The 17,479-nt window shown below is 30.0% G+C and overlaps 6 protein-coding genes and 1 non-coding gene across 7 annotated transcripts; 2 read left to right on the top strand and 5 right to left on the bottom strand.

The window, feature by feature from the left end:
* Positions 1 to 704: 704 nt before the first annotated feature.
* On the bottom strand, positions 705 to 1,461 carry LOC107022550 (kunitz trypsin inhibitor 2-like). The gene has a single exon (XM_015223139.2). The coding sequence runs from the start codon at positions 1,415 to 1,417 to the stop codon at positions 803 to 805; it is 615 nt and encodes a 204-aa protein (XP_015078625.1). The 5' UTR covers positions 1,418 to 1,461; the 3' UTR covers positions 705 to 802.
* A 1,985-nt stretch (positions 1,462 to 3,446) lies between these two features.
* On the bottom strand, positions 3,447 to 4,233 carry LOC107022547 (kunitz trypsin inhibitor 2-like). Its single transcript, XM_015223136.2, has one exon. The coding sequence runs from the start codon at positions 4,175 to 4,177 to the stop codon at positions 3,533 to 3,535; it is 645 nt and encodes a 214-aa protein (XP_015078622.1). The 5' UTR covers positions 4,178 to 4,233; the 3' UTR covers positions 3,447 to 3,532.
* A 4,162-nt stretch (positions 4,234 to 8,395) lies between these two features.
* Positions 8,396 to 9,198, top strand: LOC107023024 (miraculin-like). The gene has a single exon (XM_015223584.2). It carries the CDS (start codon positions 8,467 to 8,469, stop codon positions 9,049 to 9,051), a length of 585 nt encoding a protein of 194 aa, XP_015079070.1. The 5' UTR covers positions 8,396 to 8,466; the 3' UTR covers positions 9,052 to 9,198.
* A 1,156-nt stretch (positions 9,199 to 10,354) lies between these two features.
* On the bottom strand, positions 10,355 to 11,026 carry LOC107022463 (DUF724 domain-containing protein 3-like). Its single transcript, XM_015223065.2, has one exon. It carries the CDS (start codon positions 11,005 to 11,007, stop codon positions 10,477 to 10,479), a length of 531 nt encoding a protein of 176 aa, XP_015078551.1. The 5' UTR covers positions 11,008 to 11,026; the 3' UTR covers positions 10,355 to 10,476.
* A 757-nt stretch (positions 11,027 to 11,783) lies between these two features.
* Positions 11,784 to 12,387, bottom strand: LOC107022462 (DUF724 domain-containing protein 3-like). The gene has a single exon (XM_015223064.2). It carries the CDS (start codon positions 12,385 to 12,387, stop codon positions 11,857 to 11,859), a length of 531 nt encoding a protein of 176 aa, XP_015078550.1. The 3' UTR covers positions 11,784 to 11,856.
* A 1,156-nt stretch (positions 12,388 to 13,543) lies between these two features.
* On the top strand, positions 13,544 to 13,759 carry LOC114077700. Its single transcript, XR_003579073.1, has one exon. It is a non-coding gene; the product is annotated as a small nucleolar RNA U3 (small nucleolar RNA).
* A 1,474-nt stretch (positions 13,760 to 15,233) lies between these two features.
* Positions 15,234 to 15,766, bottom strand: LOC114077643 (DUF724 domain-containing protein 3-like). The gene has a single exon (XM_027917962.1). It carries the CDS (start codon positions 15,764 to 15,766, stop codon positions 15,263 to 15,265), a length of 504 nt encoding a protein of 167 aa, XP_027773763.1. The 3' UTR covers positions 15,234 to 15,262.
* Between the last annotated feature and the right edge of the window lie 1,713 nt (positions 15,767 to 17,479).

Below are 17,479 nucleotides of genomic sequence, written 5' to 3'. Positions count from 1 at the left end.
AGCTCCTACCTGTCTGAAGACATCAGATCGAATCGGTTAACTTTTTCATAAAAATCAATAATATGTTTACAAAATCTCAGTAACTATATCATATGCAATTTGATCAATATATTCTCCAACAAATGATTGGTGTTTGGTTGAAAAAGTGAAATAATTACTCTAAACGGTAAGTTAAGCTCACATATAATGAAACAATGGATTTCATTTGATGAATCTCCGCTAATGTGAATATCTTTATCATTTTTAGTGGAAATTCTCACCTTAAATTATAATAAGTGCACTATATTTGACATAAAATAAAGAAAATTTTATAGTTAATAAAAGCCATAGCCATAAAAAAAAATGTAGACCTCTTTTAATTTTAAAAGTGTGAACTTTTCGAGATATTCCCTCCAAACTTTGTTTGTTTACATTAGTCAATTCATTGTAGGTACACACAATTGACTATACATATTAAAATATTATGTTCTTTAATATATAATTTATTTGTATCTTAAAATTTACTTGATTAGCTTTGTAATGTGACACACAATTATTTCAGTTACAAATTATCTCAAAGCATATCTTTATTTCCTTTCGAAGTGATTGTAGTACAAAACATTGTTATTGATTAAACGTAGAAATAATAAGTTAAAAATAATATTTTTTAGAAGAAAGAGAAATAAAGTGGTCGAATAGCTAAAATAAATTAAACAACAATGATGTAGATTAAGATAAAATCATGTTCAAACTTAACGCAACCAAGATTACATCAAAACAGACACAAAATATTATTTATTATTACAAAATAAAATTTTTAAAATTAAAAAGTCTTCTTAAACATAATTTTATAAGGAGTGTCACTAAGAGCCAATAACCTTACTCCATCATTAGTAATCAAAATCCCAACATCTTTACAAATAACTTTACAAAACTTACACACACTTGGACAGTACACAAACTTATAATCCGACCCGAATCTCTCAATCTTAAACCAATTACCCACCGTTTTCAGACCCGGATTCCCTTCAACTCCACCAGTCACTACAAAATACTTTTTCAACTTGTCATCATAATCTCCAAGTTTCCAAATAGTTTCTCTAGCACAAATAGTCGGAGTGTAAAACCTCACATTAACATCAGTGGATACACGAACGACGCTTTTTTTAGCGTCGATTCGTGTAAATACTACTGGCAATCCTTCTTGTTCCTCGTCATCCCATTGTATGATGTCCCTAGGACAAGTGTTGTTGTTTTTAACGTTGAATGGGGAAAGTCCGCCACCGCCTCTTCCTCGGATTACGGGTAAGATGAAGTAGTTAGGTCCGGCTTGAACTTCATCGCCATTGACGTCTAGAACTGGAGATAGTGATGACGATGACGATGATGATGATGCTAAAGTAAATGGAATAATTGAAAGTAGCAAAAGGATGTTCATTTTTTTTTTTAATGATATGAGTACTTTGGTGTGTTGAATGATCAGAAGTGGATGTCAATTTATAGCTAAGGGATAAACCACTTTAATTTGCATTGCTAGTGAAAAAATAAAATGAAATAGTGGCGGTCCCTAAAATTTTAAATCAAACGTGCTCAACGATTATTAAAATGGGATATTCAACTAAAAGAATTTGTTCGTTTTATATTGAGAAAATGCACAAGTATCCTCTAGATAATGAACGAAATTTCAGAGACATACCTTAACTATTTTAAGGTCCTATTACCTCCTGTACTTATTTATTTTGTAATATTATGCACCTTTTTGGCCTATGTGACATCTAAATATCTCCCACACGCTTCAATTGCGTGGAATCACGAAGTGTGCCACGTAAAACAAAAGATATATAAAATTATCAAAATAAGTTCAGGGGGTAATAGGACCTTAGTTTAGTTAAGGTGTATCTCTCAAATTTTAGCCATAGTCTAGGAGATACTTATGTATTTTCTCTTTATATTTATAATATTACTCAACTTTTATTAACCCGAAACATCTCAAAAAAAATTAGTTAGAGATAAAAGCAAATAAAATAAAATACTTATTTAATATAAAAATCAAACTTAGTAAAGGAGTAATAATATTTTACTTCAAAAATAATACCTTATCTATCCTATTTATTCCTATTTATGTGACATATTTCATTTTTTAAGAGTTAAATAATTTTAAATTCAATTCAAAATTTGAATATGAAATTTTAATTTTTTAAAAATAAAATTTATATATTTATAAATTATATAAAAATATTAAATTACAATAATTATTAATTTAAAATATTTAAAACTCGAAATTAAAATGTGTCACGAAAATTGAAAAGTATATATAAAATCATGATGTTGATAACTGAAATGGATCTTGACATAAGTTGGTCAATAATAAACGCACATCTTAATTGGACTGGAGAAGTCTTCTAGAAGTTGACTTTAACAGATCGAAATTATGTTCGCAGTGACGTGTTTGGCCATAAATATTCCAAAAAATATAGAGAAAACTTGGCAAATATTGTCTGGCTTCATATAAGTTGTCACTACTTAGCAATATGGGCTGTAGTTTACGAAGCATGTTTCATTCTTAATCTGAGGTTTCAGGTTTGAGTCTTAAGTATAGAGAAAATTTTATTGAAAATGCTATTTTCAAATGAATCATATAGTGTGCAATTTAAATTTAACGAAAGTTTTAATTTGTGCTACAGACGCCGGCTGAAAAAGAAATCTCACTATTTGACAAACAATTAAAATTCCTAAATATAAGAAAAAATCTAGTATTTTGATAAAATTATATTATTTGAGAACTTTTTAAAAAATTAAAATTACCATGATTTTTTATATTTTATTAATAAACTCATTATTTATAGTGGATTGAATTTCACTCATAGTTCGGTACAAAATTTATAGTCATATAATGCACAGTTTCGGTAGTTACATACTATAATTTTATTTATGGTAAAATAGAGCACGAAGGAATAATTTAAAAAACATTTTCAAATATTACTAAAAAGCTAGGCTTAATTTACTGATTAATATTTAACTTGTTTCATATCTTCTAAGAAAATTGTATGCTAATGAAGAGGTAAATTTGCCCAAGTTCTACGCTAAATATTCAAGTTATAAACCAAAAATATTTCTCAGTTTCATCTTCTATTGGAAGTTTCAAAAAAAAAAAATTGAATTTGTATTTTATCAAACATATCTACAGAAATTAGAATGGAAGGAACTACTAACTTTCTTTTAAAGAAAAGTCATGTATACATTATCCCGAAAACATAATTGCAATATAATTCATATATCACCTATTGTTGAAAAGCGACAATTCAAGACAACTTAATCATTTATTGAAATATAATATAAATCTTTCATTTTCTTACAAAATAAGATAAAATCAAACTTTTAAATTTTAACGTGTTTTTGATGAATAACAGATTAATTAAGAAAGACTAGCTATTAGTAGAAAAAAATAAAAATAGTCACATCCGATATCATAAACATAATATTATTAAAAAACCAAATCTTTTAAATTAACCATAAAACTTGTACAAATTTAATAAAAAAATTTTTACACAAATCAAAAAGTCTTCTTAAACTTAACTTTGAATGGAGTGTCGCTAAGAGCCAAAAACCTCACCCCATCCTTCATAAAAACGCCAACATCTTTACAAATAACTTTACAAAACTTACACACACTTGGACAAAACACAAACTTATAACCCGACCCGAATTTCACAATCTTAAACCAATTACCCACGGTTTTCGGACCCGGGTTACCTTCAACTCCACCCGTCACAACAAAATACTGTTTCAACTTGTCATCATACGCTCCAAGTTTCCAAATAGTTTCTCTAGCACAAATAGTCGGGGTAAAAAACCTCACATTAACATCAGTAGACACACGAACGACGCCTTTTTTCGCGTCGAGACGTGTAAACACTACTGGCAATCCTTCTTGTACATCGTCCGTCTCTTGAATAATGTCCCTAGGACAAGTACTATTGTTTTGTTTAACGTTGGATGGGTAAAGTCCGCCGCCTTTTCCTTGAATAACGGGTAAAATGAAGTAGTTGGGACCTGCTTTAACTTTATCGCCATTGATATCGAGAACTGGAGATGATGATGATGATGATGCTAAGAGTAGTCTTGAAGGATTTGGTACACATAAGGTAAATGGAAAAATTGAAAGTGAAAGTGAAAATAGTAACAAAAGGGTATTCATTATGTTATTTTTTTTCTTGTGTTAGTTTGAATTTGGTATGAGTATTTGTGGCAAGTGGATGTCAATTTATAGAGAGATAATAGTGGTGATTTTTTGCACGTTGGTGGATCGTCGCTTGATTTTTTATTTTATTTTTTGTAAGAAGGAGGCGTGCGATATTGGTGGGGCTAAAATTTTAATAATTGTAGTGGCAATAAAATAATATTTTCATATTCTTCGGTTGATTTTTTTAAGAGTTATTTAAATAAGTTTTAAAATTAACTTATTTAAATATTTTGGGTCAATTTATTTTTTGATTTTTTAAAAATTGGTTATAATTTTATGTTTATTTTCAAGAGATTATTATTTTCTTTCGTAAAAAATGTTATAAAGTACTATGTAAAAATTATCAAATAATGTGATATGGTGGATACGTTTGTTCCTTCTAATTAATCAAATCTATTAGGTTCAAGCCTTATATACAAAAAATATCTTTCATAGACAATGCTTTTCTTTGAATACAAAACTATTATATATTACAAATTTAAATTTAGTCAGACTCTAATATAAATATTCAAATACTAGACGGAAAAGATGTATATAAATGATTTGACCAATTCAATGCTAAAGTAGTGAATTTCATAGTAGTATTATAAATTTGCCACCGACAAGCGACGCGGCATTCATTCATTGCTGAAATACATGTAGACCTAATTAATTAAGTAATCATTTTGGGAATGGAATGCGTCAGTCAAAGATAAGGTTAGAACCACGATTTTAAATTATCACCCTATTCTTTTCGCCTCAATTTATGTAATATTATTTAGCTTGATATATATTATAAATTGAAATTTCAAAATAGGCGTTGATTTTAAAATTTTAATTTAAGAAAATTATACATGGGAAGGTGAATAGGGACTCTAAAGGAATTAGACCAATGTATGTGCGATCTTTACTTAGCATTTGGTGCGATTTTAGTTTATTAATCTGACAATTTAATTACTATAATGATGATAAACTATATATAAGAATATTATATTTTTAAAAAGTATATATAGTACTCCTAGTTTACCTGTTGCGTAGGGTGAAGAGACGATAAGAGATGGAAGCATATTGTTTATCCAATTCTCAGTATTTAATATTTAAATTATTGAAACCATAGGCTAAAATTGGATCGGAGACAGCTAGATATTACTATTTAAATTTTCAAGTTATAATAAAGTGGTATAATTATATAAAAAAAAAAGTAACATAAGATACATAAAATATAGTAATGTTTTTATCACACAATTTGCAAGTAGAATACTACAAAAAGGCACTATGAAGTGGCTGCAGCATTGGTTTGACTTGTCACATCATTTGAATTTGAGTTAATGGTAGAAATAAAACAGTTAAATTATCTTTTGTTTTAATGTGAATTTCATATATTAAGATTTAACTATTAAAAGAAATAAGAACTAAAAAAATACATTTAATTATCATCTATTTATGGTATTAAAACACCCTCGAATCTCGATGTTATGTTCATCGTCTATATACATGTGTTTGTTGATTAAGAATAAATATTTAATTAATTCAGTATGAAAAGATATGTTTTAATATAAAAAGAAGTAATAATATGTTTGACGGTCACAAAAAAATATTAATTTTCAAAAATAATATTTTTGAAAAAATAATAATAATTTAAGTAATTATTTTATCATAAACATTTTAAATACTATACTTTGTTAAACGCACAATCATTTTTCCGCAAGATTTCGATCCGAATGAAATTCATAGTCAGATATCATTAGTTTCCATGAATTCATACTCTACTCCTCGACAAGTGATGATGGCCAATATATTTTGCATAATCTATCAATATTCAAATAGCCAATTTTTTATATTTTTTATTTTTTATTTTATTTGGCATCTGATACCGTTTTGAAATACAAAGTTGATTTAGGACAAAATATAAATTGACAACTTGTCCTGCCTTTCTTTACCTTTTTCCTTTTCTAGTGATAAAAAACAATATGCAGATATATTTATACACTATCCATTATAATTTAGATGATAATTAAAAAATGATTTTTTTTAAAGGAAGCCTCTTGGATTTCATATTATATTTAGAGAGAGAAAATAAATATTATCCATCAAATAAAAACTAGCAGCTAAAACTTTCAAAATTGCTCATTCGATTAAAAAGAAAGAAAAAACTTCCAAAAATAAAAGAATTAATATATATTATTAATGGATATGGAGAAGTGGATGAAACTATATGCTAGTTCCTCCCATAATTAGTGGTCTCAGATTTAAGTCTTGTGCACCATGAAAATTTTGGACAAAAGTGCTACCCGCCTACCCCCAAATGGGCCCCTATTCGGCCTGAATCTAAATTAGTCAGACTTCAATATGAATATCAAATACAAAATTAAATACCGTCAACCTATTAATTTAGGAAGTATATTAAAAAAAAAAATCCACATCCAATGTGCTATTTTCTTTATATAAAAACACATTTAACGTACATCTCTAATTGTCCATGCAAAATTCACAAAACAAAAACATCACTACATACAAAATTTCAAAAAATGAAGAATCTATTGCTATAATATTATTATTTTTGCCACCTTCATCAATTCTTGGCTTAGTGAAGCATCCGCCGCACCTGAACCAGTGCTAGACACACAAATGGCAAAATCCTCCAAACACACACAACGTATTACATAGTGCCAACAAATCGCGAAAATGGCGGTCACAAATGAGTCATGTCAACTTGGCATTGTAAAAGAAAAATACTACAAAAATGGTGATTTGTTTGAATTTATCCTGGTGGATAGAAAGAAAGGTATAATATGTATATCGACTGATTTAAATGTTGCGATTTTCAGCACGTATAAATGTTGTCAATCGACTGTGTGGCAACTTGAGGAGTATGACCCATCAATGTCACACTCAACGATGTTCAAGAGAATTCAATTCTTGAAATTTAAAAGACAGTCCAGTGCACTAAACTCTCGTTATGAGCAGGGTCAAATAGTAATTCCATAAGGATAGGCTGCCCTTTGCTAATAAACTTGTGTGTGCTTTGCTTTGCAAAAGCTCCATGTCAGATTTTTGGTGATATAACATGTTTTTTTGAGATTTCGATAAGAATAAAATTTAAACTGAATGACTTTATTGATATAAAAATAAATTAGATGATTTTACAATATAATTTTAATTGGATTGATCATTTTGAAAATTTACTCTAGTTGTAATTTTTGCCTTTTTCTTTATTTCTTAGTGTTATTTACTCTCTAATCTATCATATTCTTTTCCAAAACTTTATTTATAACTATATATCATATAAAGGAACAAATAGTAGTTAAACATTTTATTACCAGAAAAAGTATAATTTGTTAAAGCACTAATTATGAAGAAAAATGATGCTAATTATTTAGATCTGCTCCTCTTAATTTTCCTCATATTCTTACTTGATTTGGAGACATGTTACAATTCTAAATTAATGGCCAATAGAACTCTAATCATAATTAGAATAATTAATTACTTATATATTTGCTCCCAAAATATTTTTCCAATTTGTTGCACCGCATCACGATATTATGATATTTGATATGACTTTTGATACGTGTTTTAATTTAATTTTATTTTATATGCAACATTTATGAAGAAAAAAAGTGAAATATTAAATATCATATCGAAATATATATACTTAAATATATAACCCATATATATTAATTAATGTGATTCTAATAAATTCATAAATTAGTATTAGTATCAAAAGAATAATTTAGACGTTGATATTTTCTCTACTTTATTTTAATTATTTTTTGTGCAATTGATTAATAAAAGGAATTACATGTACCTTTTTTAAAACATATATTTTTACATATTTAAGATATCAATATGATATAATTGAGACGTTTTTTAAAAAGTCAAATTCATAATTATCTATTATATAATTATATATAATTCAAAATCGAGCAAATTATAACACGAATATTACAGTATCACAAATCCAAATTATATATACCGTACTTTTAATTATCGATTATTGAAGATCAAAATTACTGGATTAAAAATTTTCAAATACCATGCACGCCAAGTGACAAACAAAAGCCACACAAAAATATTTAATTTAATGTCAAAGTCAAACACCGTCAACTTATTTAGGTACGTGCCCAAGTTTTAAATAAAAATCCATAACCAATGTGCTATATTTTCTTTATAAAAGAACACAATGCACACCTTCAAATGTCCATACAAAATTCTCCACCACCAAGAAATTAAAATAAAAACCAATCATAGTACAAAAGTTTGAGAAAATGAATAAATTATTCATATTCCAATTTATCTCTATTTTTGCCATCTTCACAAATTCTTGTCTTTGTGAAGCATCTTCGGCACCTAATCCAGTTCTTGACATAACTGGTAAAATTCTGCGAACAGAAAAAACATATTTTATAGTTCCAATCAATGGCGAAAAATATGGTGGCGTTGCCGTGGAACCCACAGACAACAATAATACATGTCAACTTAGTGTCATACAAAAACGTTACGTTGAACCACACGGCCACGGCCTAGAATTAATCCCGGTCGATAAAAAGAAAGGTGTAATTCGCGTGTCCACTGATCTAAAAGTTGCAATTTATAGTACCTACGATTGTCTTAATTCGACAATGTGGCAACTAGAGAAATATGATGGAGGGAGGTATTTTGTTAATGTTGGTCCTAAGGTTAGAAGAAATTGGTTCAGGATTGAGAAGTATGGGCAGGGTTATAAATTTGTTTATTGTAAAGTTATTTGTAAAGATGTTGGAGTTGTTATGATCAATGGTCAGAAGCGTTTAGGGCTTAACGGTGCCCCTCTTGTGTTCAACTTTAAGAAGGAAATTCTGGAAGGTCGTTAAAATATATTCAGTCATTCTGTTTTTACTTTATCAAAATAATAAGTGTCTATAATAAGGAGTGCCCTTTGGTAATATGAAGGCATTTAATTTCCTAATAAATTAAACTTTGCATTTTGTTTCTTCCTTTCTTGTCGATTTTGTTTTGGGTTGTTTCATAATGTATAAATATTAAATTGTATTATAATATACTGTTTATTTTGATGAATATGACGTTATTAAAAGATTTAAATACAAGGATGTATTCGAATTGAGACATTGAGTCATATTATCAGATGTAATTAACCCCAAGCTTAAAATGAGTATAGTTTGGATTTTCGATGTCCGTGTTCGTTGAAAATTAAAAGAATTTTAAGTCATTTATCCTTAGAATAATAACTTAATACTATTAAAAAATAATCAAACTGACAATATATATTATAACTTGAACTTAAAATGATTAAATAAGCGTTTAATGGAACTATTGTATAATTAAGTAGGGTTTTTATAAATATTGCGACTTGTGATCGATAGATGATGGGGCGTATAGACATATAGTATAACCTATCTACATATACTTCCTGGTAAGTCACCCGTTTTGTCGGTGAAATAAGAAAAATATGCATGATCTCTTAGGACTTGGACAAATATCCCTCGTAAACGAGTTTTTAGAGTTAAATTAGGTCCAAAATCCATTATCTTACTATTACATCACAAAGTCTTTTATTTTTTATTTTTATTTTTTATTTTTTAAAGGTACTATTAATTAGTTTCAAATTTTAGCCTTTGTGCATCAAAGTGAACTAGAGGTGGCAAAATTAAACCCAAACTCGTTCATCACATCCCACCCGTTTAAGTTTGGGTGGGTTATTAACTCGTCCATTCATTAACTCAATCCATTAAAAATTGAGTTGATATATAACCTGATTGGCTCATGAAAAATCTTGTCGGAATATTTTTCAAAAACTTATTTTTTAACAACAAAGGAAAAATATAATTTCATTAGGTACTAAAATAGTTTAAAAGACAAATAAAATAATTACACTTAGTAAAAATTAGGCTGGGTGGGTCTTGACCCGTAATGTAACGCATTACCTAATCGCGTTAAACAAATTTAAATTGGATGGAATCTTGACCCGATTGATCACCACACCTGTGAGTGCTGAAAAATCGCGATGCTTAGATCAGTAGACACACGTATTACACCTTTTTTTGGGTCCAGAAAAGTAATGCATCTTATTATGGAGCACAATTCAAGGCTAAAACAGAGTAACAAATTATAGATTCTTATTTCTCACTGTAAAGTTCAAACATTTCATAGACTATTTCCGCAATACAAATCTTTATCAGCAAAGCAATTTTTGGGACTAAACTTGAAATTCCTTTTAACATAAAGGAGAAAGATTCAGTATATTCAGTAAATCATTATCAGTGCAAATCGAAAATCTTTCATCGTCTTGGAAGAAATATCCATTTGCCATTTGACCATTCTTGATGAAATCTCAATACATCGCGAGGGTATGCAATGTTATCTGCAGTTGTAGGGAAGTAGACATAGTACTCTTCTCCAATTTTCCCACTGATAAATCCAAACCACCATCCATCGTTAGCAAACACATCAACCATATCGTACAGACGGAATCCGTTTTCTGACATTGTTTCATCTCGATGAGGTGGAACAGGGCGGATCGCGGCTGAAGTGACCATCTCTTCCAGTGGTGCCGATTCATCATCAGTCAACAGATTCTTGTACTTGATTTTGTAATGATAAGCGCCAATTGAAGAAACAATAGTTGCTTCGTAGTAAGAACCTATGAAGCCATATACTTGACTTGCCACTTCAACTTCATCCCCCTTTTGAAATACTTTTGTTATCTGTTGTTTCTTGAATGCTATTGCTTTTATAAACTCTGAGAGCATTTCCTTTCTCGATTCGCTACGTTCCTCTGAATTTCTTTCTGTCACTTTGATTCTTGCCATTTTTGAGAGTAGTAATGGAAGATTGTTTCTATTGAATGAAAAGTGTGAACTATGAGGCTTTGCAAGTCAATTTATAGAACTTGAAATTAGGTTTTCAGTTACCTAATTGTTTACTTCCTAATGACTTGAAATATGGAAACTAGGAAAAAATGGAGTTAATAACTTATACGGTTATTCATTAATAAAAACATAGCGTAGGCATGCGGTATTACATTATTGTTCTTTTATAGAACAACTTATTGCCTTATACTAATCATTATTTTTTCGATGTTAAGAAGTGAATTCCTTTTTAAAATTGAACACAAGAGGGACACTGCTGAATGCCAAACGTCTCGGTTCATCTTTCATATAAATCGTGATGTTTAAATCAGTAGACATGCATATTATACCTTTCTTGAACTAAACCAAGTTGACATTACTCATTGCCAGTTGTTTCTAAAGAAATTCCACTGACATGTGTGATTTACTGGGACTACGAAATACGTAGTGTGTGTTCGGAGAATTTTTCCATTTATGTCAAGAATCAGGTCTGATTCAGGTGCAGAATTAAAACTTGTGAAGACATTAATAGCAATACCTTATTCATTTCCTAGTGAAATTTTGCAACTTTTATTATAACCGAAAAGTAATGCATCTTATTATATAGCACAATTCAACTCAAAAACAGAGTAACAAATTCATGTATTCTCGTTTCTCACTATACAGATTACATATCAGCAAGCAATATAACAGTTTGCGACTTAACTTGAAGAATTGGCGTAAAGAGAATGATTAACAAGTCGCATTCATATCAAATTACAGTAAATCAAGAATTTCTTGAAATCAAGATCAGTGCAAATCGAAAATCTTTCAACATCTTGGAAGAAATATCCACTTGCCATTTGACCATTCTTGATGAAATCTCAACACATGAGGAGGATATGCAATGTTATCTGCAGTTGTAGGGAAGTAGACATAGTACTCATCTCCAACTTTCGCACTGATAAATCCGAACCACCATCCATCGTTGTCAAATACATCAACCATATCGTATAGACGGAATCCATTTTCTGGCATTGTTTCATGTTGATGAGGTGGAACAGGGCGGATCTCGGCTGCAGAGAAAACATCCTCTAGTGGCTCAGATTCATCATCTGTCAACAGAGTCTTGTACTTGATTCTGTAGTAATCGTCGCCAGTGGAACAAATAATAGTTGCTGCGTAGTAAGAGCCTATGAAGCCCAATTCTTGACTTGCCACTTCAACTTCATCACCCTTTTCGTATTCTTTCGTTATCTGTTGTTTCTTGAATGCAATTGATTTGATTGACTCTGAGAGCATCGCCATTCTTGATTGATGGAGTTGCACTGAATTCATTTCTGTCACATTGATTGAGGCCATTATTCCCACATCGGTAGTGCAACACATAAACTCCAGATTTATGAGGCTTCGTACCAGTAGCACATGTCACGACCTTACTTGAACAGGATCTTTTCTATAGGCTCGTACCACTGTATCCTTAAATTCTAAGGAGATAGGAATCCAAGGAGATAGGAATCCAAGTCTGATTGATGAAGCATGGCCATGTGACTATAGCGTGATTAACAGCCTTCCATAGCTTCTCGAGCTGCGGATGCAGGAGATAGGAATCCAAGTCTGGTTGGAAATCGTGCTCTTTTGTTACAACAATGCTAAAATTTGAGTAAACCATTACTTCCACAGATTGATCATTACTTCTAATTCAAATATTAATGTTGCCTTGACACGCCTCAAGCTTTCGAGAATTCTCGACGAGCTTCGCGATGAATTATTTTCCATAAGATTTCCAAATCTCACTATAAAGTACAAAATGTTTCATCCACTATTTCCTCGATAGAAATCTTTTGGGACTAAACTTTGAATTATTCTTCTTAACATAAAGGACGAAGATTCAGTAACTTCATATCACATTACTGTAAATCATTATCAGTGCAAATAGAAAATCTTTCATTATCTTGGAAGAAATATCCATTTGCCATTTGACCATTCTTGATAAAATCTCAACACGGTTACTTACAGTTATTAGGAGTTATTTGGAAGTTCGTTATGGTTACTAAAGGTTATTTATGCTTATCCTAAATAGTTATAAAGTAGTTATGTATATAATAAGAGATCTAGTAATAAGTGGACAGGGCTAATATTAATAAGCAGAAAAAATTGTTTTAAGAGATACTTGTCTTTTTTTTTTTTCTATTCTTCTTCGAGATACGAGATACTTGTGTCTCACTTTGTATTTTATGTTATTTTTATCCGATATAAAACCTCGATTTCTATGAGAATTGGAATAATTTCTACGAATATAATTGTCTACACCTTAAAATTAATTAGTGAATAATTATTATTTTTTGTATAATGCATCAAAAACTTCAAAATCTAACACAAATTTTATTGTATTTGAGCCTTAGAGATTTGCATAATAGTCAGCGAAGCTGTGTCAGGGGCCAACATATTATTCCCACATCGGTAGTGCAACACATAAACTCCAGATTTATGAGGCTTCGTACCAGTAGCACATGTCACGACCTTACTTGAACAGGATCTGTTCTATAGGCTCGTACCACTGTATCCTTAAATTCTAAGGAGACAGGAATCCAAGTCTGGTTGATGAAGCATGGCCATGTGACTAGAGCGTGATTAACAGCCTTCCATAGCTTCTCGAGCTGCGGATGCAGTAGATGATCGTTCTTAGACTTGATCTCAGGCCTAAGATGGTCTAATGGCTGTCTGACAGACTCCCATTCTTTTTTTTTTCTACGCTACAATTTTTAGCATCTTGCAAGTATTTAGCTAGTACATAAGCTGTTTCTTCGAGGTGCATACAATTTTCAGCAACTACGAATGTTAAGGGGCTATAGTTATACTCTATTAGTATAGGCTGTATATAAAATTGATCTGAATAATTCTCGTATTTAGCAAAAGCTTACGAGTGTATCCTGGACATTTAACATGTATTCATAATCTTCATAACACTCACCACAACGTCTCATAGTCAAAAAGATTAGATGTAATAAACATAATACTCATACGGCCTTATCCAAAACCATAATGTTTTGAATTACTGGTGCACATCCATTTAATCTCCACCATTTTCAAGAAAGTTTCAATGTCGGGTAGCTGCAGCAAATTTTTAGCTTTGAAACTGCATTGTGATCATTTGAGTTCTTCACACCTATATATATATAAATATATATACTTATATTCTTTTTCTTTGGAATGACTCGAAATAGGTAGTTCCAATTTTTATATTTTTAATTTGTCAGAATATTTTCTTACTTTCCTAATTTATTAGGTACTTGAGCTATTGCAAGGTGAAAAAAATTGTGTAGAGTTCTTCCTACTAGGAATCAGGCCTGGAAGCCTGGGTACGGATTCGGTCGAACCCAGTATTTTTTACTCGAATTCTATATTAAGAAAATATCAAAAATGTATAAATATTGAGTTTAAAATTTAACTACTAACACTTGTCGGGGTTAATTGACAAAGTCAAAGTAGGTTCTTTTCTTCTCATCTACTCCGAAATGACCAAATTCTCCTCCTTTTTTTTTGTCCTTGCTTGGACTGCATTTTTAAAATTTCTTTTCTTTGTGTTTACAGGTATAAAATATAGACTATTAATAAATGATATGCATATTTCGTTAGCTAATTGAATATTAGGTACATTATGGTTTTTCGTTCCTTGAGTTTGTCCATCGAGTAAGTAGCAATGGTAGAAAGCGGACGAGAAATAGATGCTCAACCTGCAATGTCCGATAACGGCGCTGAAGTAGTGAATCTATCGATTTTTCCCACACGAAGTTTGTGAAATATAAGTACAAGCAATATTTAAACAAAATTATTTTTCATAATGAAATATAAATATGATTTTTTTCATTTTTCTCACGTATGAATGAAAATATTTACCTTAGATTATCTTGTTTCATATCACTTTGCGTCGATCTACATTATCATTTTGGAGTGACTAGTAATTTTACGATTATATTTTTAAAATATCATGAATTTGTGTACATTTATGTTTGAATTCGAGCTACCTTAGAAAAGCAAAAATGTAAAGAATTTAATAACATAAAATACCACATTTTAAGGATAGAAAATACATGTTTAGCATATGAAAAGTTTTAATCAGCAATATTACAATATGAAACTAAAATTGAATCGCATTCCTATCTTAGTACGGTAAATTAATCAAGAATTTCATGAAATCAAGATCAGCATAAATCGAAAATCCTTCCTTGTCATTTTAGGTTTCCCAATCATCATTAGACCATTCTTGATGAAATCTCAACGCGTGAGAAGGATATGCAACTTCCTGTCCAGTTGTAGGGAAATGGATATAGCAATTTTCTTCAATTATCCCACTAATAAATCCAAACCACCATCCATCATTGGAAAACACATCAACCTTATCGTATTGACGAAATCTATTTTCTGACATTGTTTCAAGTTGATGAGGTGGAACAGGGCGGACATGGCCTATAGGGACAAGCTCTTCTAGAGGTGCAGACTGATCGTCAGTCAACAGAGTTTTGTACTTGACTCTGTAATGATTAGCGTCCTCCATAGAAACAATAGTTGCTTCGTAGTAAGAACCTATGAAGCCTACTTTGTGACTTGCCACTTCAACTTCTTCGCCCTTTTGGAACTGTTTTGTTATTTGTTGTGTCTCCATTATTATCGAATCTATTTCGTTTATGAGCTTTTCCATTTTTGATTGGTGGAGTTGCCATGAATTGGTTAGGGCCATTTTGAGAGTAGTAGTGAAGATTGATTCAATTGAATGAAAAGTGAGGCTTTGCAAGTCAATTTATAGGCAGAGAATTATGTTACCTTTGGTGATTAATGTGGATTATTTTCCTATTTTCTTTTGTTTTCCATTTATGATAATTTACACTTTTTAGTTTTATCAAACTATCGTTCAACTTACGAGTTTTAGCAAAAAGTCATTCAATTTAAATTGGTTTTACCAATTTAAAAAACGTCCAACTTACGAGTTTTAGTAAAAAGTCATTCAACTTAAATTAGTTTTACCAAATTAAAAAACGTTCAACTAACCAACATATGCTTAAACTTTCTAGTTTTATCAAAAAATCGTTCAACTTACTTGTTTTTATCAAAAAATCGGTCAACTTACTATTTTATGGGAAAAAAATTTCAACTTAAACTGGTTTTATCAAAAAAGCGGCCAACTTACTATTTTATCACAAAAAAAATCGTTCAACTTACTAGTTTTATCAAAAAATCGGTCAACCTACTATTTTATCAAAAAAAAAATAGTTCAACTTAAACTGGTTTTATCAAAAAATCGTTCAACTTACTATTTTAACAAAAAAATTGTTCAACTTAAAATGGTTTTATCAAAAAGTCGGTGAACTTACTATTTTATCAAAAAAATCGTTCAACTTAAACTGGTTTTATCAAAAAGTCGGTGAACTTACCTATTTTATCAAAAAAATCGTTCAACTTAAATTGATTTTATCAAAAAATCGGTCAACTTACTATTTTATAAAAAAAAATCGTTCAACTTGAATTGGTTTTATCAAAAAATCGTTCAACTTACTAGTTTCACCAAAATATCTTGCAACTTAAATTAGGCTTATCAAAGAATCTTTCAACTTACTAGTTTCACCAAAAATTCGTTCAAGTTAAAATAGTTTTACCAAAAAGCCATTCATCATAACTTATATTAGTTTTACCAAAATAGTAGTTCAACTTATACTAGTTTTACCAAAAAAAAAAGAAGTCATTCAACTTATACTAGTTTTACCAAATAATCGTTCAAATTACAAGTTTCACCAAAAAGTCGTTCAACTTAACTTAAACTAGTTTTACCAAAACAAGTCGTTCAACGTAACTTAAACTAGTTTACCAAAAAAAGTCGTTCAATGTAACTTAAACTAGTTTTACCAAAAATTCGTTCAACATAACTTAAATTAATTTTACCAAAACAAAAAATCGTTCAACGTAACCTAAACTAGCTTTACCAAAAAAACAGATACTTCCTTCCTTTATGGGTTTATGATATGCTTATCTTTCTCATTTTTATAAACAATAATGACTTCTGCTACATAATTTGTTATAATTAAATGACCATACAAGTTATTAACGCGGAAAAACGTCAAAAAGTTTATGCTATTGGGATTTGGGATGGTTTCTACGAAATTGATGGTCTTCACATCAAAACAAATTACTCGCCGTGTCCCAGTAAAAATGTATATTATAACTTTAGTTTTATCTTCTTTTTTTCAAGTTAATTAAAGAAAAAATAATTCTAAGGTATAGTTTACTAAAGTATCTTTGTTTGATAAAAGTAGAGTTACTTTTTCTTCAATAATAGTTTAGAATTGGAGATTGTATAGTTTGTGTGACATGCCAATATATTACTAATATTTACTCCCACATCGGGTGCGCAACAAATAAGCTCCGACGTTATAATTGTCTATTCACTAACCATAGGCAC

The sequence above is a fragment of the Solanum pennellii genome, chromosome 6, assembly GCF_001406875.1.
Source record: "Solanum pennellii chromosome 6, SPENNV200".
NCBI classification, from domain to species: domain Eukaryota; kingdom Viridiplantae; phylum Streptophyta; class Magnoliopsida; order Solanales; family Solanaceae; genus Solanum; species Solanum pennellii.
This window is presented reverse-complemented; position numbering and strand designations above follow the sequence as displayed.

What these genes read in the sequence shown, in the direction of transcription:
- LOC107022550 (XM_015223139.2), bottom strand. Translation starts at nt 1,417, where the DNA reads ATGAACATCCTTTTGCTACTTTCAATTATTCCATTTACTTTAGCATCA.
- LOC107022547 (XM_015223136.2), bottom strand. Translation starts at nt 4,177, where the DNA reads ATGAATACCCTTTTGTTACTATTTTCACTTTCACTTTCAATTTTTCCA.
- LOC107023024 (XM_015223584.2), top strand. Translation starts at nt 8,467, where the DNA reads ATGAATAAATTATTCATATTCCAATTTATCTCTATTTTTGCCATCTTC.
- LOC107022463 (XM_015223065.2), bottom strand. Translation starts at nt 11,007, where the DNA reads ATGGCAAGAATCAAAGTGACAGAAAGAAATTCAGAGGAACGTAGCGAA.
- LOC107022462 (XM_015223064.2), bottom strand. Translation starts at nt 12,387, where the DNA reads ATGGCCTCAATCAATGTGACAGAAATGAATTCAGTGCAACTCCATCAA.
- LOC114077643 (XM_027917962.1), bottom strand. Translation starts at nt 15,766, where the DNA reads ATGGCCCTAACCAATTCATGGCAACTCCACCAATCAAAAATGGAAAAG.